This window comes from Ptiloglossa arizonensis, chromosome 4 (genome assembly GCF_051014685.1).
Source record: "Ptiloglossa arizonensis isolate GNS036 chromosome 4, iyPtiAriz1_principal, whole genome shotgun sequence".
In the NCBI taxonomy this organism is placed as follows: Eukaryota; Metazoa; Arthropoda; class Insecta; order Hymenoptera; family Colletidae; genus Ptiloglossa; species Ptiloglossa arizonensis.
In genome coordinates, this window is record NC_135051.1 from 8,921,384 (window position 1) to 8,947,666 (window position 26,283).

Consider the following 26,283-nt stretch of genomic DNA (forward strand, 5'->3'; position numbering starts at 1 on the left):
CCGATGGGTTGCATTATTCAAACGTGTTTTCTTCATCGTTACTCGAGGTCGTGAATTTCAAGAGAAACGAAAACTAAGGGAGACGAGATCCGCGGAGGGAATTAAATTAAACGGGACGCGAACTTTCTACGCGAAATTTACGTGCCCTGGGTAGACGCGATCCATCGATTCCTCTCTGATTTCTCACTCAAGATGCAGAATAGAGGTTAGTAGAGTTCGGTGCAGGAATTTATTACACTCCCGTCGAGTGTTCGAAATAATTCGGCTCTTTCCTCGATGCTCTCGACGTTCTCTATCGGAAACGCGAGCTTCTCTCCGCAGAGAAAACGCGTAACGTTGCACAGATTCCCTCGCGAGACGCTCTGCATTTCAAATTTTCGTGGAAACACGGCGAATTCTTCGGACTCTGTTCGCCGGGTAATTATGGAAAAATTCCTCGTCCTCTTTGCGGTGTAAAATATCGCGGAATAAATTTCGCGGGACTGGCGAAGTTCTTAGGAGAAGATATCTGTCTCGTTATCGGGAAGAAGAGCGACGTCTACGTCGTCGAGCGGATATTATCTCGTACGCTCGGTTTCGTTGTTTCGCGCGAGACGATGCATCGGGTTTTTCGACCTTTCGAAGTCACCGTTGTCGATCGAACGGTGACAGAGCCGAGCAGGTAACGGGGGAACGAGCAGGGAAGACTCTCCTTCGATCGAGGCTCGTAAACGAGTCGTATCGGAGTTTACGTTTTAACGACAACGAATCGTGCACCGAATGCATTTCTACCGGCAATCGGTTCAGCGTGCGCGACATACCAAACCGGAAATCGATGACCGTGCAACAACATCGTCGGAATGAATTTCGCTCGATGCGAATCGCCGACAATTCCATTCGGTCGAGATCCGTGTTAAAAAGTTTATCATGGCCCGCTGCCGGCGACCGACATGCGCCCGGAAATGCGCACTCGTGACGCTGCACCCGTTCGAACCAACGGAACGACGTTAAACGATCGATCCTTTAATTCGCTGCCCACCCTAACGAAACAAGGACGATAATTCCCGTAACCGGGAAGATGCGCAAAGCTCTTTCCTCGACGACCGAAAAATTTACTTGTTTTCCACCTGTCGTGTATCGAACACACGGACAACGCGGTCTACGCGAACGAATAACGTACCGCTGCACTCGGTCGACGATGCACCGGAACCGTGTTACGGAGGAAGGAAGTTTTCGAACGGAACACCCAACGTTAATGGACAATGCGTTGGGAAGGTGATCGATGCATCGGGGAAGAGTTGTTCCACGTGTTACGGTGCTCGAACCTCCCGCGATTCGCAAACGTCCGCCGGATGCTTTCGAAGCGTGAAAAAGTGACGTCAATCGTACAGGTATCGTGCGTCTTTAAATATATTTCACACTTTTGTTACAAAAGGTGTGTATTTTCGTAACCTGGCTGAACGCTTAAGGTTTCTCCGCAATCGGGGTACGTAGGCGTAACCACGAAGCTTCCCGATGACGTCGACGCGTCCTTAGAACGCAGTCGCGTTCGTCGACGATTGTCCGTGAATCGCGATAACGTCGCAGGCTGCAGTCACTGGCGTCGTCGTGCTCGAGACGTCAGCGTGACGTCAGGAACCGCAACACGTGGCGAGAAAATGCGGAAACCTCGACGCGAATGCGCGGAGGTCTTCGAGGAACCTCGAAGCGAAACGCGAAAGAGTCGCCGGATTTATGGCACGACTTGCTCGCGCGGGGGCGTAAACTATCCTCCAACGATACCACCGGAACCGTTTTCCTCTCCGCGAAGAGGTCCGCGGACGTTTCGGCGCCGAAAATCTCGACTACGAGTTCGGGACCTTGGCGAGCGCCGACCGTTCTAGATCTCTAGCTCCCCGATGACGAATCGTAACGACCACGGAATCTTGTCGACGAGTTCCACGGTTCGCTACGAAGAATGTAGCCTCGGAATCCGCAACGAGAGCGAAATCTTCGATGCACACCCGCCCACGTATGTATCTCTTGTACCGCCTCTCGTTTCAACCGCTAACGCAAAGTAAACACGTTGCAAATTCAGATTATAAAGGTTACTGTAATAGGCAGGGATCTTGCATATCCGGTACACGGGAACGTAAAGTCAAAGTGTATAAAGTCGTTAGCATCGTGGGCCCTTTCTGGCACAACTTACGGGAAAATACAACGGACGACCCTTCGACACCGATGCGATGGCGGTTCAACGAAACATTTTCTTATTTTACGTCGTGACGATAAAGAAGTAGAAAGCAAACGCGATGTCAAGTCCATCGAATTTTACGATCGGTTAAGAGACACGTTGCGCTCGTGGTAGATTGGATCGTGAATCGGTCGATTAAGTGCGAACCGACACGTGTTGCGTCTAGAGAAATCCTCGTTCCGGTGGTTGTCGAGCCTCTCCCGCGCGGAGAATCCTAGAACGTTTCAACTCGATTACGCGCGGATAAAAGACGCGGAACGTTATCCAGCGGTAGACTCGGCTCGTTTATCATCGCGGACGAGGTTACGAACGGCCGGAAAATTCTCCGACCCGGAAAAAGTTCTATCGGATAATCGGTGACGGGGACGGGGGCGGGCATCGCGAATGCAAATTCGAGTTTTCGCGCGATAACAAAGGGTCCGTTAACGGAACCCGATCTGTTCTCGTTCCGTGCCGCTTCTCTCTGCCTTTTCTTCGTTCTTTCTTCGCTTTTTCTCGGGTCACTTGCGACACCGTGAATCGTAATTCACTTTAATGCACGCCTTTTGCTCGTAATTCACCGAGTCGAGAATCGCGAAGCGAATTCTTCCGTGCTCCGGTGCACGGAAACCGAAAACAGTAGCTCGAAATTCCTTTTCTTCGAAGCACCCGACTACGAAAGAGTCGTTACTCTCTGTCGTCCCGCGAGGACTCCCGTTCTTGAAAAACCTGTCTCGTTGTCCCTTTGTATAAACGTGTGCGGTCGGTGAGCGCAGCCACTCGTACGATAAATCGTAACGCGCGTAACGGTCGTTTTAGAAACCTGTCGAGGCTTCCTCGTGGTTTCTTTGCGGAGCGAAACAGTATCTTCGTGTCCAGAAGAGTATAAATACGAATCGAGTGTCTACGACAATCAATCGCGATAAAAATGTCCCAAACATTTTTCACTGGTACCCATCTCGAACCGCTATTAATCTCCTAGCCGCATTATCTTTACAGCTTGCCGCGTAACGTTCCACTTCTTACCGTTGCGGGACTATTCTTCGTAAAACCGTCGCGTCCCGAATCTGTTTAATTTACAAACGGGAAAACCACGGAGTACCACGTGCCGTTGGGATTCGGTTAATTGCGAGCGATATTCTACCGAATATCGAGTTTCCCTCGCTTTAAAGGCGGAACGATCGAGGTTAGTCGGGGCTAGCAAACTGTAAGCGGATCTCCGGGGAACGCGGGTCTATTCGATCTTTCGGCGTTACCGGTGGCCGAGGTGGGGAACTTTATTTCGAATTCCGTCTAACGCGACAATGTTCGCGGCACGTTCCAGGCGTGCATAATTCGCGTTATTCGCGACGCTCGTCCGAACCGAGTTATCAAAGTTTGTTCTCTCGATGGTCTCCGCGAGACAACGATCCCGTTTCGATCGTTCGGAGAAAAATGCAAACTCGACGCGAACGAGAAAATTGGATCGACGAAACTCGATGCAATATACCCGAAAACGTCCCGAAGGTAGGATCGACTCGCTCGGAGTTTTTAATTATCCAAAGATATATTTCCGCACTGTCGTCGCGATCCGTTGGCTCACGGACGAGTCCGCGGTGCGCGTAGAAGCGAGAATTATTCATCGCCGTGGCTACGTTTTCATCTCGCCTTTGGAACGGTCGACGAAGCCGGACCGGGGATGAAAAATTGCAGATTTCAGAATTCGGATTTCGAATCTCGCGCGGGCAAGGGTTTTCGGTGGCTTCTCGAACTCTGACGGACTTAATCTCCAGGTGCCGCGCAATACCCTGTTTGCAAGAGCGATCTTTCACTCTCGAGATGGCCATTTCTTACGGCTATACGCGGCGCGTCTCTTCTTCCACCGTGTTCGCGGAGCTTTACGGTGAATTTTAGGGCAACGAAACCACCGAGAGGGATATTTCAACCATATCCGCGCGAACTAAATTCGACGCGGGAAATTTCCTTCTCGAGGGAAACGGAGAGGTCTCGCGTCATTCTGCGAATCGTTTTCGAAACACGAGCTACGAAAACGTTGGCAGCTTCTCTTTCTTCGAGCAGTTTGATCCAATGTTAGAAATCCGATCTGTCTTATCGGGCTACGAATATTTTCTACGTTCTTTCGAATCGACCGACTTGGCAAAACGTCGAGAATTCCATCCACTCCGAGATCCGGATAAGCGCTTTCGGAAAATGTTCCGTCTTTCCTATCGGTCTCGGAAAATATTCCGAGTTCCGTATATAATCCCGTGGCTCGACGTTGAAATAAATGGGATTCGTGAATATTTGGCCAAGGTACGAGGGTCGATCCGAGTTTCGATATTTTAACGAGACGCGTCGGAGCGGTTGTAACGCGTCGTTGGAAGCGGAACGAAAGACGATTCTCGTAGGTTGTAAATAGAACGCGGAACGATATCGGTTTCGATGGTCGTTCGCGATGGATGGTAAACGTCGAACGGATTGCGAGCTGTAACCGTTTGGTAGGCGATCGAGACGCGAGTTACGCGATCGTCGGAGGCGCGTTAAAGCGTGAATCGCGTGCGGGGGAACGAACGAGCGTGTCACGGGTGTTGCGGAACAACCGTAGCAACGGTTACGAGAACGTCGGTCAGTCCTACGTGTAGCAATCGCACGCGCGACTAGCACGCTTCACGGCCGTTTTGCCGTGGGTAAATGCAAAATCGATAGTCTCTCGGGCTTTCTCCGGTGTGTGCAGGGACAGGAGGATCGCCTTCGAGGTCGAAAACTGAGCAGCCTCGGGGCGACCAGTGGCGAATGGTTATTAATAACGAATCGATCGTGCTCGAAAGTAGTCACGGGGTTGGATGAAAAGCCAGCCAGTTTTAAAAGGGACGGGAATTTGTTCGAGCCTCTCGGTCGCGGATAGAAGTCGTGAAATGGGCTGTGATCGAACTTGGCCGGCGAGTCGGCCGGCTCATTTACCGCTCGAATAAATCCCGAGTGTCCTCTTCGATTCGTATTTCTGCTCCAACCGGACCCTTTCGATATCCCCGTGCCTCGAGCTTCGTCGATCGGTTCGCTTCCGATCGATAACCAAATCGCGAACGATCGAACCGAACGATTCCAAGATAGGAGCGTCGACCGCGCGTACGATTACACCGCGTTCCATCGTCGATACGTACCACTGGCGCGGAAACTATCTCGATAAATATTCGCAAACGTCGAAAAAGTGCAAACCAGATCACGAAGGATCGCTGCGTGCCGTACGGGCACTCCGCTGACAATTTTCCAGAATAATTACTCACAATTGCAACAGAAATTTAAACTCCGTTGAACCCTTTGGTTCGATGCAACGTGCGAACGAGAGATGGAAGACGGTTGCAAAGTTACGCGCGACGGTCGACGATTCGAACGACTTCCTTCCGGTTTTCTAGCCCGTTGTGCAAGCTCGAGAACGAACGAGACGGTGCAACACTTAATATCCACACCGTGAACGCTAACGAAAAATATTCGCGCAACATCCAACCAAGTCGAATGTCTCGCGCTGGTCCAACAGCGTGCACGGTTCGTTGAAACCTGGATCGATATTCGAATCGGTGGGTGCATTATCTATGAAAAAGGTCGAGGTAGATCGCGTGGAAGATACCGCGGACATTTTTGAGCATCCTCTTCGTTACGCTTTTAATCGAAACTTCCGTAGACCGAAACCGCGATGAAATTCCAAGCGAAGCACGCCGGATCTTCGCAACGAGGACGATCGACTCTCGAAATTGGCCCTTCAACGATTTTCTTTCGAGGGAACGAGCACCCCCGAGCAGTTTTTACAAAATTGTAAACCGATTCGAGGATAATCGGCGGCCGACGCGAATGGAAAACAACGACGCCGAGATATATCTCGGTCTCCAAAGCCGGCGTTAAGCCACGGCGGTATTTAAAGCGAGGAATTTTTCTTACGTTCCCTAGTGTCTTTGCGGGAAACGAGAAAAGAAGCCACCGGAAGAGCCGACTCTCGAAATGCTTCGAACTCTCCGGAGCTCATTTCGCGAGAACGAATAAAAGTAATTTCCTAAAGAGCTCTCGGTTCTATCCATCCGCGACCTTCAAGCCCGGATTCTCCCTTCCATCCACCGTGAAAAACACCGATCTATACGTTTCTACGTTCCTATGTACGCACGCGGCCCCATACACGCACACACGGGCACACAGACACACACTCCCGTGGATTATCTTCGTATCTGCTTGTTCGGGACAAGGGTTCTCGGCGAAGCCCCGTTTAAACACGATCCACAATCCCGCGACTATTTCTCCATTTCCCAGTCTCGCTCGAAAATTATGCCCTCGTCGCGATTTCCCGTCCTCCTCGCCGTTCCTCCCAGCGAATTGAAACTCTTCTTTGGATATCCGTTCAGCCGGAAAACAAGACGAACGCGAGTCGCGAGCCAGAAATACGTCCGCGGATCGACAAGATGGAACCTTTGATACGTTGAACGGAAGGAATCGATAAAGCGCGAATGTGCGTTCGTCCGGTTGCTAAATCGACGCCAATGATCCCCGAAATAGTCAGCAAGCGACGTTCCTGCGACGAATTCGGTCTTTCTCGAAATTCTTCCCAGGATCGATACCGCTCGAGGTTCCCGAGTCGAAACCGCGTCATCTTCGCGTACGAAATAACGAGGCGAGTACTCCATTTCGCGAACATTACGATCGAAAATGTTCCGTATTCGCGGGATAAATCGTTCGCGATAAAACGCCCACTTGGTACGAAAATTTCGCTCACGATTCGTGGTCGGTAGCCGCAACCAAGTACCTACGAGGTACCTACTTGTTCGAACGGAGAACTACGGGACAGTTGTCTCCGTAATTTGGGTCGAGACGAACGACAGGGTGGAGGATTGTCGCTCGCTCGATGACCTCGAACGGTTACTATTTTCCGCTTCGGGATGGACCGAACAATCCGCGTCTACGTCGCTAGCCAGCAGTTGACCAACTATATTTCAAAACAGACGAAACAGCGTTTGTCGGCCCGAGGCAATCGAGCAGAGTGGATTCTTAGCGAAGCTTTGTTTCCGAGTAACCCATTAAACCCGTGAAACTTGATCGGATTTAGTACAGTCATGGGTACGACTTGGAGATCGATTTAGATACCAAAGGTTCACGGGTATCGATGTTCTCGTGTTCGAGACGTTGCACGCCTTCTTCATGGTCCGTTGGGAAACTTCCGTGGGAATCGTAGTCGCGCGGACGGACGCGTTGAATAAAAAAGTATCATCGAAAAAGATTATTCTTCTTCTTCTTCTTTGTTCGGGCGCAGCCGCCCGGAAGAGTCCCAGGGAACGTTTCTCCGTGGCGGTTTTCTAACGGTAAAGGGGCTATTAAAAGTTTAACAAGTTCCCGGTACGTCGATACAGTTTCCCCGACAATCTCTCCCCTCCGTGGAACCGACATCTTCCATTGTGTCCTGTCGTCCTTTGATCCGTGCACCGACGGGGAAAGATCGAGTTATCGCAATGCGACAGTGAATAAAGCTAGCTGGAATCGAGGCCGATGTCCATGGATTAATGGGGGCCTCGTGATCTTTCGAGAACGGTGACGAACGATCGAGCTGGATGGCGCTGATTTGAACCGTCGTGGATAAACGACTCGATTTTGCGAAGCCTTCCCGACCGGCTGTTCCCTTTTCGATACTTTGAAGCAGCATCCTCGCTCAGAAGGAAAAACTCGAGCGAACGTTATTGCTCCGTTTATCGTCGACCGCTTCCTGCACGATAAGACTCGTAAAATTCGTCCATTGCGTATGAAATTTACAAAGAGAGCTCGTTCCGTGTAGCACGGCACGACGCAAAGGCCAACTCCGTTATCGCCAGCAGCGTGGCACGGATTTTAAATATTTCGCAAGGTAAGAATAAATTTTCAAAGAGGGTGGCGGAAAGGTCCCGACCGAATGCGATTTACACGGGTCGGTGACACGATCTCGTTCTCGAGTAACTGGTCGTCGAAAGTGTCGCGACGAGCTGGAAGTTCCGACGGTTTCGGATTCTTTTCTTTCGTGAAACGACGAAAGGAAAACGGACGGAGGAGCTCTCTCCACGGATGCTCCCTTTGAACTTTTATTCACCCACCTCTCTCGAGTATCCGCGCGAAAACAGCCCTCGCGAAGGAGTTGGCCGTTAAACGAGAGAGGAAGAAAAATGGTTACGGTCGACGGGAACTGGCCGGAGTCGCGCGCATTTCGCTAAAAACGGGACGTAGATAACATTTTTAGACGCGACGCCGCGGAAAAACAATTTTCTCGCGAAAGAGAAACGCGCGATGCTCGTCCTTAGACCGCGCGCCGCCGGAAAAAGTAATTTGTCGTTCGTTGTTTCGCGTTTTTGCCCCGCGCGACGTTCGCGTTTCGCTTTACTTTCGCGTGCACGGTGCTTTACACGGTCCGGCACGGTGCATAACACGCGCTGAATAACGCTAAACGCGTGGAAACACGTGCAAAGAAACGCGATTCTTCGACCACACTCGTCCCTTCGTTCGTAATTATTTTTCAACGTTCCAATCTCGCGGCTAGGATCGGAGCTCGACCGACATCGAAAAACCTTGGCTACCCTTTCGTAATTGAAGCCAATCGCACCGCGTTTCGTATTATTTTAAACGGGGAGTGCATCGAGACAACACCGAGCCGTGTTCGTTGCAATGGAAACTCGATGCACGTGTACGTATTTACGGTCGTAATTCAAGGGACGGTTTCCTCGTTGGGCGACTCATCGTGGATAAGTGGTATTCGGCCGATAGTCGAGCCAGATACCGTATCGGTTGCTTGCTATCGGAGGATCGCGGAAACGCGTTCAGAGGATGCTCGGTTTCGTATCTTTCTCGATCGACGCTCTTATCTCTCAAAATTTACCTTGCAAACTTACAGAGTAACGATCCCGTCGCGGTGGAAATATCATCGTGTTCGCGTTCATTTTCATTCCTTCGCGCGGGAAATACCAGATTTGCATTCGCGCAAGAAACGCGGCGATTCGTCGTAGAGCTTCGAACGTTCTTTAATCGTTGGTTCGCCCGTGTAATTTATCATCGAACGTTTTATCGCGATACACACGGAAGCGAGGTCGGTTCTCTTTTATTTCTTCTTAACGAGGCGCGCGAACGCGAACGCGAACGCGTTCAAAGCTTTGGAGCCATTGTACGCGATCAATTCGCAGGACGATGACTATTCGCATAGAATTTCGCAATTTCCCTCCATTTGTCGGGGACTCGGTCGCTCGATAATCGACGCTACGGAGTTTCCTACGTAACCTTTTCGAGCGGGGAAGAAAGTTTCCCAACGAAGGAAAATTGCTTTACGGTAATCGTAAGTTACCAAGTCGTTCGAAAATGTTGACGGATAATTACACGTGTACCTTTATTTACGCGGAAGGGATCGATATTTCGCAAAGTCGTTTTCCTGGTAACTCGACTTCGAACGACAACAATATTGTCGCCAAGGATCGAGACACCTTCGCTTCTCGCTTTCGCGAGAACGTCGGTCACCGAAACGTCAGTCGCTTCGCACAGGTAGACGCGCAAGGTACGCGTATCTCGTATAAACAACGTTCGTCGCGAAAGAACGAGAGCGTCTTTGACTTTTGCACCGACGATGGAGGGTCGTAGAAGCTCTCGAGCGAGAGAAAAAAGACAAGTTGCGGAGACAAATAAACCCTGTACGTATCCCGTCGAGTTAACGTTCTTTGCGCGCCACTCTTTCCCACCTGTCCCTTCTTGTCCCGTTCCGCTTCGTTTCGTTCGCGTTCTCGATTTTTTCTCGACACGAGTATCGTCGTTATTTATCGTGGAACGTTGTCGTAATTTTTCACCGGGACGTATTACACGACCGCGGTCCCGACGAAGCCGGTACGTCGGCTACTCGTTTTCGGGCGAAGAACGACTTTTTGAAAAATCATTTCGGGGGCAAGATGCCTCGTTCCCTCTCGGAACCGGGATCGATGAAACGACCCGAGACGGATCGATCGCCTCCTCTCCGGGGCGTCAAGTTGGGGAAAAATGCGAACATTTACGTAGGAGAACGTTAACGATGTGCGCGGCTAAATAGGATTTAATTAAAAGGACGAGGAGGCTCGTTGGAACAACATACATGGTTGTCTGTTCGCGCGCGATTCATTCTACGGCGGAGTTTTCGCGCTCCCGCTTCCTCCCCTATTTCGCGAACCTGGCCAGGGGAACGTAATTAAATCGCGTTATTTGCATGCCTTCCGCTTTCTCCCGTGTAACTTCACCGTGTCGCCAATTATTCACGGTGGATAGATTCGCGAAACACCGACCTCGGCCTCGCACCGGAATCTCGACGGTGATTCGTCTTTACCGCGAAACGAACAGTTTTCGATCGTGACGATTAAACGATAAGACGCGTTTTTATTTCAACGAAGAGACTCACCTTCGAAAATCTCTGCTCCAGCAGGCGTATATCACCGGATTCATACCGCTGTTGATCCAACCTAGCCACGTGACGATCCCGAAAACGATCTTTTCCTGCCATATGCACTGCGTGCAAAAGCCCGACCAGAGATTCACCACGAAGAAAGGCAGCCAACAGACGATGAAGACGCCCATCACGATCCCCAAGGTCTTGGCGGCCTTCTTCTCTTTGGCGAATTTGGCCAGCTTGCGCGAGAGTGAGAAATTTTTCCCCAGATGTTGTTTGTTGATTCTCGCGGACGGAACCCTGGTGAGGCAATTATTCTGTATCGCCGTCAACGGTTCCTCGAGGTCCTGTAGATCCTCCGGTGTGCTCGAGGCGGTTCGGAACAAGTGTCTCGCGTCCGTGTTCGTTCCGCCCCCTCGATGTATCCTCAGAGTGAGCTCCAATTCACCGGAGGCCATGATGACCTGCTTGGTACCCAGCTTGAGGCTTCTCGTTTGGATGACGGCGGCTCGGTAGATCTTGTAGTAGGTGAAAACCATTACGAACAGCGGCATGTAGAAGCTGATGATCGACGAGAAGATCAAATAACCGAGGTGTTGCGTGAACGGACACTTGTCCTCCGGTACCTCTTCCGTTCTGACCGCCCTCCACCAGGCGATGGCCGGGAACGAGATCATGCTCGAGCAGATCCACACGATGGCGATCAGAATTGCGGCTCGTCTCCTGGTCATTTTCCTCGGATAGGTGAACGGATCGGTGACCGCCCAGTAACGGTCCAGGCTGATCATGCACAAGTTCAAGATCGAGGCGGTGGAGAAGAGGACGTCCAACGATCGCCAGACGTCGCACCAATCGTGCGCGAAGAGCCAACGGTTCTCCAACACCTCGTAGATCGCGCTGAAGGGCATCACCACCAAACCGACCAGGCAGTCCGCGAACGCCAGCGACGTGATGAAGTAATTGGTCGCCGTGTGAAGATACCTCTCCCTGACCACCGCCAGGATCACCAGAACATTACCGAACACGGTGGCCACCGAGAAGACGAACAAGATTATCGCGAGACCGGCTCTGTCGGTGGCTAGGTTCCACAAATCGTCGTAACCGGTGTTCTGGGGCGGATAGCTCGCGCTGTAGAAGCTTCTGTTGAGCTGTTTACTAGGTACGATTGCCTCTTCTTCCGATCCGAGCAGGTAGACGGCGCTTTCGTTCATTTTTTCGTTGAACGGCCTCACGCGCTTTCGATCGCAGCCCGCGCTCGCATCAGGTCGCCGATCGCACGACGTCGCCTTTCCTCCCGCCGTTTTCTCTACGCTGTCTCATTTTCTTCGAACGAGGAGGAATCGAACGATCGAAAAATCGACCGGTTCGGTCGATTCAAGGATCGCGCGACGAAACGAGTCACGATTCGGTTTTCCACGGTTCTCGAGAACGGGTTCGGCGGCGTCTTGCGGTGGATCTGAAACAGACGAAAGAAAGTTGGTAAGATCGCGAGCGTTTCGGGCGTGCGATCAACGGCGAGTTGGATGCAAGCCGAAGTAGGCAAAGTTGCGTTAGGTTTCCTCGCGCGTCGCCGAAAAACTGATCGGATCTTATCGAGCAAACGACGATCCACGAGCCTCCCTTTGCCCGGTTGGCCAACCACGCGAAACTTTCGCGGAGGGAACGACCCCTCGTAAAACGTATCGATGCATAGTAATTTATCGGTTTCCATTTTGCGTGGATACCGAGGACGATGCATCTCGCGTTAATTGAACGATCGCTCGGACGTTTCGAAACGATAAGGTTCGGTCTCTGCCGGTTTTCGAATTTGCTACCAAAGTTCGAAACGGTCGGTTCAATCGTACCGCGGACGAGATCGTTTTCGAGGGAATACGTACACGTATATCCATCTATCGAGCCCGACGTGCTTGAATTGTCAATCGTTTCGCAGCGGTGCCCGCTCGAACGAACCGTCGATGCAAACGATTTAGCAATTTTTCGCCGGCGCACAATACACCGGGCGTCTATATTTAGCAGCGAGAAGCGTGGATAAAGAGGCGGCAGAAACCGGTGAAACGGAGGGGTCTCTGATTTCGTGGCCAGACCGGAGCTTGGAAACAGGGCCGGGCTTTCATCCGTGACCCGGGAGAATGTTTACCGGTACTTGATCAAAGGGGTTTCGATCCTCGAGCGATCGACGCTGGGATGTAGCGCTGGGCTAGCCCGCCAACACACCGAGCCTCCGATTTTGTCTCGTTCACACCCTTTCGACGTTATCGTAGCCATTGGCGTCGCGTTCCTCGTCGTAACACGTGTCAGGGCCGATAAACCTTGCCGGCGTCGCGTGTGTCGAACACGACCGGAGCGGTTCTTTTGCGCCGAAAACCAACCAACCTCGTTTATTCTTGACTTTCAATATTAACCGTCACTGGCCCGCACCACCGTTCGCGCAACCGATTTTTCGACAACGTTTCGTTCCCTTTGAGAATTCTACCTCGAAACGCGAACGCGAACCCTCGGTTCAGCGCTCCGCGAGGAAACGTTCCGATTTTACCGAAGAATCCTTCCACGGAATCGTAGCTCGTGAAACGCTGTTCCATTCCCGATCTTTGCGTCGAATAGAACGCGTTATCAAAGTTTCGCAACTCCGAAATCGAAGAGCACTTTGCACGAAGCGGACCGACAGCACGACTACGGCTACCGTTACGATTTCGTCCGAAACGTACCAGGTACCAATCTCGCGTCAGAAACCACTCGATCCTGTTTCAATTTCACCGAACTCTGGGTTCGAAATTGCCATTTCTTGGCTCGAATTCCTTCGAGAGTACTCGTCTCGAAACTTTGTCGACGCTTGCTCGATTAGGATATTAAATCGACCGAAACACCGTGGCGCTTGTTTCCCTTGGAACGTTTCGAAACGGTTCGATTCCATTTACACGAACGAAAGTAACACGCCTCGTTTACGGGTATCGGTGTTTACCCACATGCGAAAATATTCAGGACGTTATTCCCCGTGGAACGGAAATTCCTTGGTCGGACTTGGCCGATGTTCGGGATAGTCTTTGTTCGTAGGTCGAAGGTGTTCCATTAACTTGGAGGAGGATCGACCACCGCGCATGGTTCGCGACGATATCGCAACCCCTTATTCCCGGCAACCCGTCAACCTTCGAATCGTTCGAGTCGGCGTAATTGTCACCGAGTCTCTCGCGGAGAGAAATTCCGTTCACCGTCGATCGAAAAGGAAACGATTCCGATAATTCTGTTTTCACCGGGATACATTAGAGAGCGTCTTTCTGCCCTTCTCTTTTTTCCCTCTCGGTAGTTTCGGTGGGAAGAGAAACGATCGCAATTTATCGAACAAGAGATCCGTTTAACGGCAGAAATTACGGGAGACTGCCGGTCGCCGACGTTCCCTGACAAATGCGATCGTTTATCGCTTTTATAGATTTAAAGGATAACCGTGATCGATCGGTCTCGCGCCGTGAGTAAGAAAGCAGCTTCGCTGCGAGAGTTCCTCTCTCGGTTCGAAATAAACCCCGATGTCGCTTTCGATCCTCCTCACCTTTTTCCCTGTACGTTGTACGTCACCTCGATAATAGAAACGATCGGGTACGGGCGACGTACTCGCTCGCGACACCCACGAAATATCCTACGATGGATCGCGGATCGTAAGAGAGCAGAAACGAGCGACTAACGCGATAAACCGGGTCCAAATTCCCGTGTCCGTTCCGCGCGCATTAGCGTTCTCGTTAAGCGCTAATCGAGCGCAATCGTCCGTCGAATCGTAATCCTATCGGGGAACCATCGTTCTCCGATGGAGTTTGCCAATCGACGTATCGCGATTCCGCGAGCGAATTTTCCCGACGCGACGGATCGCCACCCAGACGTCGGATCCCTCGATTTTATTGCACCCGGTTCAAACGTTTCTTTTTTTTTTTTCCTTTTTTTCCTAACGCAAATACAATTCGAATCCACGGACCGACGCGTAGCGAGAATTCGGTAAACACGAGCGGACGCGCCAAACTTTCGAGCCCGTGTTGTTTACCCCGAGGATTTGCGCCTTGATTTTATTTGTTCGCCTTGACGCGTAAAAAGACAAGCAAATTAACGAGCGAAAACGTCGCACCGTTTGACGGAACGATGGTCACGGCGCAACGATGATCTCTTATTTATTTATTTATTTATTTGTTCGTTCATCGTACGGACAGAGATCCATTTTAAAGCATACTTGTCGTTTCGATTAACAATTATCGCGCGAAAACGACGAAAAACCGGGATACGAACGGTTCGAAATTGAGAATAATCGGAGGTACGATGCGCCCTAGTTCGAATACCCATAGCGCAACGCGTTTCATTCGATTTCGAGTGGCAATTCTTCTTCGAATATGAAACGTAATTGCAGCGTCCGTGTCTCGTTGACAAAAGAGGAATAAGTGACCGATGTCGTTGTTGCGAGGCAAATGTAATTACGAGTCACAACGAAACGAATTTATCGACGGCGCGGAGTGATTGGCGTCACGGTCTAAAACCATCGACAGTTTCGACGATTTTCCGGTAAACGTTCGACGCGCGTTTGTTACGATTCGGAGCGTTTCGCGGCGTTATCTCCGTTGTCTTCGACGCCGATTCGATGTTTCTCGTAGTATCTTCGAAAGATCGGAGCAATCGTACTTTCTCGACGAGGAGTGTTCACGTTCGAGCGCGTTCGTCCTTCGAATCTCGAGCGTGTTTTCGTTACGCTCCTGTGAAATTACGCGTACGAGCGAGCCCACGGGCGGTGAACGCAGTTCGTGTTCGTTACTCGATCGCGTTACACGCTCGAACGAGACACCGTCGAGGTACCTTTACGTATCGTTTGTACCTGTCGAAGTACCTTTACGAGTCGGATCGATTATTTATCCGTAACGCGATAACGTTAATATCCGCGTACAATTTTTTACTCGTCGCAGTACGCACGTTACCGAATGAATTCGAATTCACGTTTGGGTAAGCGAACGAGTCTCGAGGACGAATTTTACCACACGCTGTTCGTTTCCCTCGATTTTTCTCTCGTTATCGAATCGATGGTTGCCATCTGCCTAGTCGGCAATACGATTAACGTTCCTCGTAGAAGTTCGAACTCGAATCACGGGAGATGAAAAGTCCGTAAACACCGAGACCAGAGATTCGCCGCGATCTTATTTTCCAGTTACGGCTTCGACGGTGCTCTCCCGTTCGTTCTCCCTGGTTTATTTTTTCGAAGCACCGTTACGAGCCTCGTGCTTCGAAATCGAGTTTCGATTCGCGTCTCGGTTAAAGTTTAACCGGAGAGATCTTCGATAAAGTTTCTCGAATCTCGGTTAACCGGAGAATACACGGTCGTTTCTCGCGAAGGGGACACGCCCCGAACGTTCCCCGCATTTTTCCCACAACGGAGCGGGGATCCTGTATTTCCAGCTGCGCCGGCTGATTTTCCCGCGGGAACGAAAAGAGCGCGGAAGGTGTGCTACGAGATAGTCGGTCGATCGATACGGAACGAAAGAATTCGAAGCTCGAATACTCGGATAGGTTCGAAAGGGAAACGACCATCGTCGAATATGCGAATCGAACACGGAACTCGTAGGTCTCTCGCCGTAAGGGTGGCACTCTCACCCTTTCACCGTTCCGAAGAATTTATAACAATTACCGCGGCAACTGCGAACGCAAACGCTTCGTGCCCTTGCGAGCGTATTCGCGATTGGAAGTTGATTTTGGAAACGTGCCAATGTTCTCGACGATTGCTTCCAAGTGGAAACGCCGGAGCTGTAACCTGCCGACAAATTTGCCCCCTTCTTCGATCGCACTCTACTTTATTCTCCCTCCTGTTTCGTTTTGTTTCTTGCGTCGCCACCCCCGCAAAGGCGCCGCTCTATCGCTAATAGCCGAAAATTGAACAAACGGTCTGGAAAACTGTGCGACAATATAGGGTGATTTTCGAGTGATTTGGAGTCTTTTGGATTTTCCTAGGTAAATTATCTTCGCGGTAACGTTACACGGGTAATTCCGGTCTTTGTCGATTCCCTGACGAGACACCACGATCCTATCGAAGCCTTCCCTCTTCGTTTACACTCGAGAAGAACCGCACCTGTTCCCTTTCGTTTCGTCGATCCGAATGTTCCTCAGTTTTTCCAAACTTCTCGTTCGAAAGGCTCTCGTCGAACGAATAAATACGCTCGGAGGAAATCGTCGTGGTCGTTGCTCGAATCGATGCAGCGATCAGCGATCCATCGATACGCCGAGTCGAAGACGAACAATTACGTCGCGTCGTTAACGAGTTTTCGAAAGTTTCACCTGTTGCTTATCGCGTTTGTCCGAAAGCTCCGGTCGCGAGACGAACGAGAGACTGCCTCCGACTCGATCGGAAGTGTTGGTAAACGAATAAATAAATAAATAGATTTTACGGTTACGTGCATCTTTGTCGCAGTTGACGCGTAAATAATTCATTGCCCGTGTTGCGAGCAATTTTCACGACTCGACCGAACGGGGACCCCCGCCACCGCTCGGGATAATTTTAATTAAAACGTAATTGTCCGCGCGAGCTTAAGCCCAATGAGCCCGAGCGCAACGATTGTACACCACCCGACCAACTATTTCCATTTACGAACGTATCTCGAATTCCTGCGGAATATCGAGTCTCGATTCGATGCGCGAAACATCCATTGCGATGTTTCTTCGGTGGAAAAAGTATCGCTCGAACGGATCCATGGATCGAGATTCCTTCGTTTGTTGCTCCAAACGATTCAATTATCTACGCCATCGACGAATCCCTGGTTCCCTGAGATCTAATTTTTGGTACGCCTAAATTTTTCGTGCAAATTGCGCGAAAAAACCAATTCCACTTGCTGCTCGAATTCATTTTTCCCTTTCGTCCTTTCGACGAGTTGCGTTACCGAATACTTGAAAGCTTCGACCAGCCTATCGATTTATTCGTTCTTCCCACCTCCTGGAAGTAACCGACGTTTACGCAATTAGCTACAAAATTAATGAAAATCGGGTGAACAGCCAGACACTCGATGCTAAACTTTGTTTTTCTACCGCCTAGTCCCCGAGTGGTCGGTTTTATTTACGGTCCGTTCTTAAGCGCGCAACACGTCGGCTATTTACGTTCGTTGGTCGTTTATTAGTTATCACGGTCGACAACGACCATGGTGTGCCATCGATGCCGCGCATCGTTCTCGCGGAAGGCCGCCGTTGAACTTGATCGTTGCGTAACTGATAAACCGATGTTTGCGCGGATTCCCTCCGAGTAAATTCTCTTTTCGGTGGTTCGTTTTGGCTCGTGCCACCCCCAGGGTTGTTTCTTGGTACGTTCGTGCGTTTCCTCGTCCTTTCGTCGCCATCGACCATCGTAAATCTCGGCTCGTAAATCTCGACCAGTCGAAACGAGAAGCTTTGGCGCCGCGCGACGATCGTCCGTGCGAACGAAACCCAGGTAACTCTCGATAAATCCTTTCCCGCGGTGTATTATCGCGCGCGAAAGAAATACAGGGAAATTCTATGGGTTTCGATTCGCGCGTCGTTTCGTATGTTTCTCGTTCGAGCTGCTTCTCGCTGTCGGGGGGGGGAAAAATGAAATCACAGATTACAAACGTTCGGTCGCTGCGCGTATCGATTACAAACGATTAAACGTCGGACGGATATCGCGAATATTCGAGCACGACAAACAGCGGTAATTACGCGACGCGGTATTGTCGACAGACGTGGCGAATTACGCGGTCGATGTACGTTTAATCAGGAGGTTGGAATTCTAAATTATTTTCGTTCGTTTGTTTGACCGCGGAATTGCGTTTAAAAGCAACCGCGGAAAATAACACGGTTCTCCGGCACGGTACTTTGAAATTTCAACCGCGGCACGTTGAATGTGCATATTTTAACCGCGAGCAGTTCCGAGACGCGATGACTTTGGGGATTCGAGAGGAGACGAGACGACGCGACGTAGCCTACGAACCATCCACGGGGTGTGGGCGGCTTTACGAAATTTACGCGCACCGTCGTCGTCCCGTTTGGAAACGCTTCGTCTTCCAGAGTTACCGGAGAAGAATAGACCGCGCCGCCAAACGATCGTCGAGCTTTACGGTAACCGGGAGGCCGCCAAGATCTTTCGCGATCACGAACACGAACCTACCTTCGTTACGCACGCACGCACGCACGCACGCACGCACGCACGCATTTACACGAGCCGTTCGCTCGTAACCGTCGACCGTATACGTAATTACTTGCACACGTTAGAAACCGTGCTTTTTATAAACGACCTTTTTTTTCCCTCGGTCGGCTCACGGAGGTCGTGGAAGGCGTAACCGCGGCCACCGCTGGAAAAATTATTCAACGAGTAACGAAGCGAGTCCACGCTCGTCACGCGAGTCGCGCGCCTTTACGCGCGGAACCCTACGGAGAACCGTTGCTTTATCGGTATTTGCCGGGTCGCAACTTTTCTTAATGCTCGGCCACCGATGACCACCTAACGAACGACCAAATCCTTCTTAATTTTTTTCGCTCGACGCGAATAAACGCGCGAGCTCGCGAAACTTTTAGACCTCGCGCGTCGCTCGTGCCTCGTTAACGAGGTTCTCGACGTTTCTTCGAGTTGCACCGCGAAAAGTAACAATATTCGTCGATGCAACGGTTCGTTTAACAGTTTACGGGTATTGGACTTCGTTTCTCGCAAACGCTTTGAAGCGACCGTCATCGTAACGTTAACGAAAGTTTCAATACTTTACGTCCGTTTTCGAAGAAGCTACGAGACAAGTTCCACGGGACGCGAATCCTGTCGCGTATCGGTGTCGGTGAACGATCGTAGGAACGTGTCTGGCACACGTAGCCGTTATTTCGAAGGGACGAAGGAAAAGGGAGAGAGGTCTCGCGGTTCGCGTACCGACCTAATTCCCATTCTATCCGCGCGGTTCGCAAAAAGATCCTATCGATGCTCGCTCATAGGAGCGGCGCGGATAAAAAATGAAAGGACGAAAAAGCAGATAGCGGGACCGGTTCAACATCGAACGGTCCGTTCGCGTACGCGAGTGTTTTCGCGGTGTTGGTCTCCTATCGAAGTTTTTCACTCCGGTCACGAGCATCCATTCGCATTTCGTTTAATGTCACGGTCGAGAAATTCATTTTCCACTATTGTACCTTGTCCCGCGAAGAAACGGAACATCGATTTGCCATGAAATTCTATCGTTCCCTGTTCCTCGTTCCGTAGGAACGTTGCTCGGAATTTGTCGTTTCGTAACCGAAAAAGCCAACGTTCATCCGAGAGTTTACCGAGGAACGGTGTACGCGACGCGCAAAAAGGTTAAACGCGCGTTATAGAATCCCATCACCGCGAAATAACGCGGGGTCGCCGTTGCCTGTTTATCCATAACGGTGTAAATACCACTGGAATTTATCGCGACATTTATGTTTCCGCGCGTTCTTCACCGCGAGGACTTCCGTTCGACTCGTATTTTTGCGAGAACGTTTACCTCGTTGATTTTTAACGCGTCGCTTGGAAATATTCGCGATGCTCCGCAAAGTGTGTTCACGATCGTATACCAGTCTCGAACCCTCGCGTAGAACGGACCGTACCGAATTATATCGATCGCCTCTTCTTTACGTAACTTTCATCGCTGGTACGCCGACGATATCGGTGCACGAAGAAAGAGACGTCCTACTGGATAATTCCAGAGTGTCGAAGCAATCGTCAACGGTCGTTGGTTCGTTCGTCGCGTTCAAGATTAGTTTACGGGAATCCTCTCCGGGGAAGATAGTTTCGACGAGGATGGACGACAAGAGGACGGTCCGCGACACTTGTTTTTCTTTCCCCGTTGATCTCCCGATTTACGTTTCCGGGGAGCCCGAAGACATCCACGGGGATCGAGAACAGAGGCAATCGAGCGAACGTTTCCCTTCGAACCGATTCGAAGGCGATACGACGGCAGGCGGCCTCTTGTCTACTCTCATCCTCCGTGAAGTAAATCCCTACGACGGACTGCTGCGATCGTATAACGGGTACGCTAAGTTATTCGAGCTTTTTCGAGTTAGCCGAGAGTCCGTTACCCTTACCGCCCGAGGAGGAACGAGATCGAATACTCGCGTGGAAAAGGATCGTTGAAATCAATTAACGTACATATTTTCCTCGGAGGGTTTTCTAACTCGGGTTTCGACGCTCGCGCTGAAAGCTTCGCGGGTCCGCGATGCTTTCAGAGGGTCGAATTATTCGTCGTAAACATTTCAGATTAAATAAACCGAATTCGATACATTTCCGAGGTAATGCGCGCGACAACCGTTTCGCAGTACACGGTCCACTCGTTGTTTCGATTTAATCGAGTTTCGTTGCTCTCTCGGTGCTGCGCAACCGATTGGATATTATAGCAAACGATCGCTCAAGGGGGGGTCTTCGCGGAGGAAAAGATATCGGGACTCGTTCGATTTGTCCCGAGTCAGCGGAAAGGAAGAATATTCTCGAACATCGAACCGAAAGCCGGCTTAAACGTCTTACGTCGAAACCTTCGACTGAAATATCTCTCTAGGAGATACGACAGGACGCTGCAAGCTCAGCCGCATAAAGGGCCTCGGCGAACTCTAAAATACCCGCCCTATGCATAAAACAATACTGGTTGGTCCGAAGCTGTAATCCGTGTTCTCGTGGCAGTCGATTCGGGCAAGAACCACCGATTACCGGCTGTTACGGGAACTGTTGCGGTCAACGAGGGATCTACGAGGGATCTACGGGGCTCTCGATTACACCGGTGCCAATTGAAAGATTGGCCGGTACGAGCATTCCTCGCACACCGGAAGTCGTCCAGTGTCAATGGCCAGCCATCGGTCGATCGCCGAGCGTTTCTTTCCTCTCTCTTCCGGCCGACTTCCGTTCTCGTCTCGATCTACAATAAATAGGTTAACGCGGCAATTTAAGGTCGCTTCTCGAAACACTGGCGAATCAAGTTGCCCGTACCGGCGGAATAATTCGATCTCGGATAAAAAGCTCGAGCTACGCGTAGAGCTATCGGCAACCCTGCCGGCGGATATACTCCTGTGTTTACCACGGATGCATTTTATCGGAAGAAGTAAAAAGAGGATAAAAAGCACGCAATAGGAAAACGGCGAACGGGAACAAGTGGTTGCAGAGAGCTCTCCCTTCGACGAAGATTTCGTTCGAGGATCGCTCCCGATTTTACGTACGTCGAACCGCGAGGGAGACTCGTACGTCGAATCGGAGACCGGAGATTTCGTCTCTTTTTTTAAGGGAGAGATTCGTCAGTTTCGATTCGATACTCTTTCGTACGCAGTTTACGCGTCGATGGTCGTTAGTTTTTATTCTACGCGTTAATAATTCGGTTACCCGCCAGGGAACGGTGATCTATACTTGTAATTATCTGTACGAGGAAACTGGAGCCCGTACCGTGTAGAGGTCGTCGTCGTCGAGGAGTTAATGCAAGGTTCTTTAGAAAATGCTCTCAAATCCTCCACTAAATTATTAATAGTCCGAGAAACTACCGTCCAAGTCACATAAATTTCCAACGATCGAAATTTCTGTTCCCTCTTGGCGGTATATAACCACGTTGGCTCGTGTACGCGTGTATTGTGCTTTATCGGCTGCCGAACGGGCCGGGGAAACCTTGCAAGCTTCGGATCTCCGGGACGACCAAGTATCGAGAGGAGACTAATCTCGCTCTTTGGCTCTCGCGTTGAAAATTTCCCGGGCCACAGGCGATGAGAAACTTTGTCCTGTAAATTTGCAAGTTCGAGAGCTTCGTTTGCACGGACGTTTGTCAGGTAGTTCCTTACGACGATGTACGGGGTATAAATAATCGAACGATACGCCGATCCGTAACCTCGAGCGGTCGACGATACGTGGATCGGATCGGGAAACATTTTTTCCGAATGTACGGCACTCGAGATCCTCTTAACTCGATCGTTAGCTCGATCTTCTCTCTAACGACAACGACGCTTCGTTATCGATGCGCCACGGTCGCGAAAAATTTGGAGCGGCGTTGAGTGCGCTCGACGGTGAAGGACAGCTCGGTTCTTTTCTATGGGAACTCGTTCGGCTTCGGCCTTTGCTCGCGTTGGTTTTCGGCTTCTATAGAAATCCACGAGTCGTCCGTACTCGGTGCAACGCGATCCGGGTGGGTGAATCGAACGATGCGCAACAATTTAATAAATTTCCGTGGAACGCGTTTCGATTCGACGCGGTCCCTCGGGCGATTCGCAGGGATCGCTAACGGGGAATGATCGCGGTCGGAACGAAAAAACCTCCATAGCTGAAAAAAGAGAGGATTCGTTAAACGTTACCTGACGTCGAAATCCTGCGAAGCGTTCGGTTCGGCGTTGGTTGTTTCCCGAGGTCCTCGCGCTGGACGAATTTATCGTTCCGGAAGAGGTTTCATCGAGGACGCACAATTAAACCCGGAAGTAATCGAGTTCTGGGCTAATCGGTTACACAGAGAACGTTAACACTGCGGTGACCGACGGTGAACGGTACTCGATCAACACCCGCACATTCGTCCCGTCGTGCTTTTCCCCATGGTCGATAATTCCGCGCGAGACAACGCGAACAAGAAACGGAACCGCGCGCGTGGCTGCTCCGTTTCGTCTTCCCAAAGAGATAAAAGTCTTTCCAATTCCGTTCGAAACGATCTCTCGTGTCCGTTTCGCGCTTCTTTCCGCTTCGTTTACCGTGCTCTCGTGCCGTCCTGTTCCTCGATCTCGACGAAGACGACGGCGACGGCGACGACGACGACGACGACGACGGCGGCGGCAACGACGACGACGGCGACGACGACGACGACGCGTCGTCAACGTTTCTCCCTCCTTGAACAACGTCGAACGTTACGATACACGCGCGCGTTTCGTCGATCGAGGCAGCGACGATGCAAAGGAGCCGAGGATACCGCGCGACGAAGCTTCGCCGACGATAAAGGAAGGAAGGATTTTCCATCGACGAGATTCAGCTGGAAATACGAAACGCTCGAGCACCTTGGGGACAATCGACGCGATTTCGGCCGCGTACTCGGAATTTTTCCTGCCGCAAAAGAACCGCACGTGAGTCGTTAAAGTTTCTCGTTTCGTTTGTTCGTTCGATCGGGCGACGATTTACCTTTCGAAAGGAACAGCACCGGAAGAGCCTTCGATCCATTTATCGGTTTCCTCTCCGGGACAAACCCTCCGCTCGCGCCTCCGAACGGAAGTCCTCGTGTAACGAGGAAGCGGCAGAATTTCGCGGACCAGTGGAAAACCTTTAATCGATCGAGCCTTGACCGTCTAGCTGCGCTACGGATCCTCTCTCGGGGGATTGCTTCGTCTCCCGAAATTTCGGTTCCCGTTGAAAACGATCGAACCGAGAAATTCGAATCTTTCGACGAGAACGGTTCGATCGATCGATCGATCGATCGTCGATGCGCGTAGATTGCTCCGACCTACCTATTGCTGTTCTCTTTCACTCGATTTCGGAAAAAAAAAACTCGTGCTTCGAACGCGCGACAACCGAGCTCGATTCGCGAGCGAACACGTCTCGACCGTTCGAAGGTTGCCCGATCTCGAGAGATCGTCGCTAAACGGCGCAATCTCGATAAGGATCAATTTGCTCGCAATTAACGCGAGAACACTAATTGTCCGCCATGTAACACTATTCGAAGAGAACGGTGCGCGATTTTTCCTGCTCGGTTAGCGTCGGTCTGTCGAATTACCCGGTTCACTTGGAACAATCGCGAGCACTCGATATCCTGCACACGGTGAATCCGTAAAGAGAGATCTTTTGTACGAGGACACGGGGGTAAGCGAGCGTTCGGGGGCAAATCACTGGTAAGGTACGCGAGCTTATCCAGGACTCGTTAGCCTTTTCGAGGAAACGGTTCTCCGGTGGGAAGTGTTTCCCGAGATACGCATCGGGTAGAAACGGCGTGTCGGCACTCGGTCGCGCGTAATCGCTCGTGCACGCTGCTTCCGGTCGCAATGTGCTCAAGATCGCGCGTTCCTCGAATCACTTTGCATCGCCGGTGCCGCGAAATCGCGCTGAATCTCATCGAACGGAACATCGGGATCGTCCTCTTCGTCATCCTCGTCGTTCTCGTCGTCTCGTGGTCCCGTCGTCTCGTCGTCCTGTCGTTGTTCGCGGAGCTCGCCGCCTCGACGATAAAGGATCGCGATACCGCGAGAAAAGTTGCGGGATCTCGGCTCGGACGAGAGGAGTTTCTCTGTGCTCGAGCCGCATACGTACGCGGCGCGATCGCTCGGAGAACTCGCGACGGAGGGAAAAAAAAGCGGAGAGACGAAGGGGGGAAAAGTGGGACTCGCGAATTTCGTCCTCGAGGAGGCCGGGACGTGTTTCGCGGTTTGAGAGGAGCGACTGGTGCCGCCGCGTGGCCCCAAACCTCTGCTTCCTCTGGCGCTTGCGCTCCGCTCGCAACGGCACCCTCGCCGCGACGCGACGCGACGCGACGCGACGCAACGCGACGCCCTTCCGATGCTCACGCAATTCTGTCTGCATCTGGCCACCGCGTACGCGATCTCTCCACCACCGATTACGCTCGCAGCTAGGTGTCATTTTCTTTTTCTTCTTTTCTTCTCAAAAATTTCGAGCGTTTGGTATTTCAATCGCGTTCGAAATCGCGAGTATTTCGAAGTCGTGGAGGATAAAGTAACAGTTTGCCAGGGTAGTTGAGCCTAGTACTTTGGAATCGGTAGGTGGATCGGTCGACGAGTTGGAACGTCGTTAAGCAACACCGAGAGAACGATGCACGGTAATTAGTTTTGGATAGGTTAACGTAGAATTCGTGGGTCGCGAGATTCTCCTAGAAGCGTTTCTTTCGGTTTTCCACCGAGCAAGAAAAAGGAGACGGCGAAAAAGTTGGATCGTTTCGTTTCCTCACCCTTCTGCTCCTTCGCCACTGGTTCGCGTTCCTTAACGTTCCGTCCGACAATTATCATCCGTCTACTACTTTACGATAGCCATTACGACAGTTTTACGTCACCGTTATCCCGTCGCGGCTATTCGCCTCGTTAGAAGTTTCCCGACGAAGAAACGTATGGCGTGCATCGAGGGATATCGAAACCGTACAACGTCTGGTCGTTAACGCTTTCTCGGATCCCTCGATCGTTGTTAAAGAATCCTTGAACATCGAGCGAACGACACGCGACTCCGATTAATAGCGGTCGGAGACACCGACGATTATTCGTTGTTTCCGGTTACGTGGAACAATCGCTTTTACACGGCCCCCGAGAGCGGTCGGATTTAAACAATCATTCGTCTCCCAGCGTTGAACAAGTACGAACGCACCGGTGGCCCATTTTGCAAGAGCATCGTCGTCGACGAACGAATCTCGATCCTTCGCCTATATTTACACGGTATAACCGCGATAGTTGCAGGTAAACGAGAAGGAGCTCCACGAGTACGATGTATCTCGGCTACCTGTGCCCTCGTGCTCGATCTTCCGTGTAATCGTCGGTCTCTAGGCAACGATCCGCTTCCTCCTCGAACGCGACACTTTCACGGTCAATTTCGTTGCTCGTTGAGCGACCATTCCCATTCCCACTCGTCGAGACAATCGCAGTGGACAAGCTTCGCGAATAAGTAGCAAAGTTGCATCTACCGAGGTTTCATCGTATAATTGTACCGTGATCGCTGCTCGTTACTACCTCGTCGATTTCGTTTCGATCGTTGAAACTCGACGGATACAAGGTAAGATCCATCGATCGTCCTTTTTCCCCGGGTTGCGTTTGCGCTTCGAATATTTTCGAAAACGAGCCT

The 26,283-nt window shown here is 51.1% G+C and overlaps 1 protein-coding gene across 5 annotated transcripts in view; it reads right to left on the bottom strand.

Moving 5' to 3' along the window:
* The window catches only part of Dop1r2 (dopamine receptor 2), a 37,367-nt gene extending 12,500 nt beyond the window's left edge, over positions 1–24,867 (bottom strand). For 2 of the 5 annotated variants that reach the window (XR_012991644.1, XM_076308417.1), the window contains exons 1-2: positions 22,830–24,482; positions 10,575–12,018 (exon numbers count right to left, since the gene is read on the bottom strand). Coding sequence is in view for 4 of the 5 variants with exons in the window: in XM_076308417.1 (XP_076164532.1) it covers positions 10,575–11,773 (1,199 nt within the window). In the remaining variant the exon portion in view is untranslated. Of the gene's footprint in view, positions 1–10,574; positions 12,019–22,829; positions 24,483–24,753 lie in introns of those variants that run through there. The other 3 variants (XM_076308416.1, XM_076308415.1, XM_076308414.1) reach the window with 3 other exon arrangements.
* Positions 24,868–26,283: the final 1,416 nt, after the last annotated feature.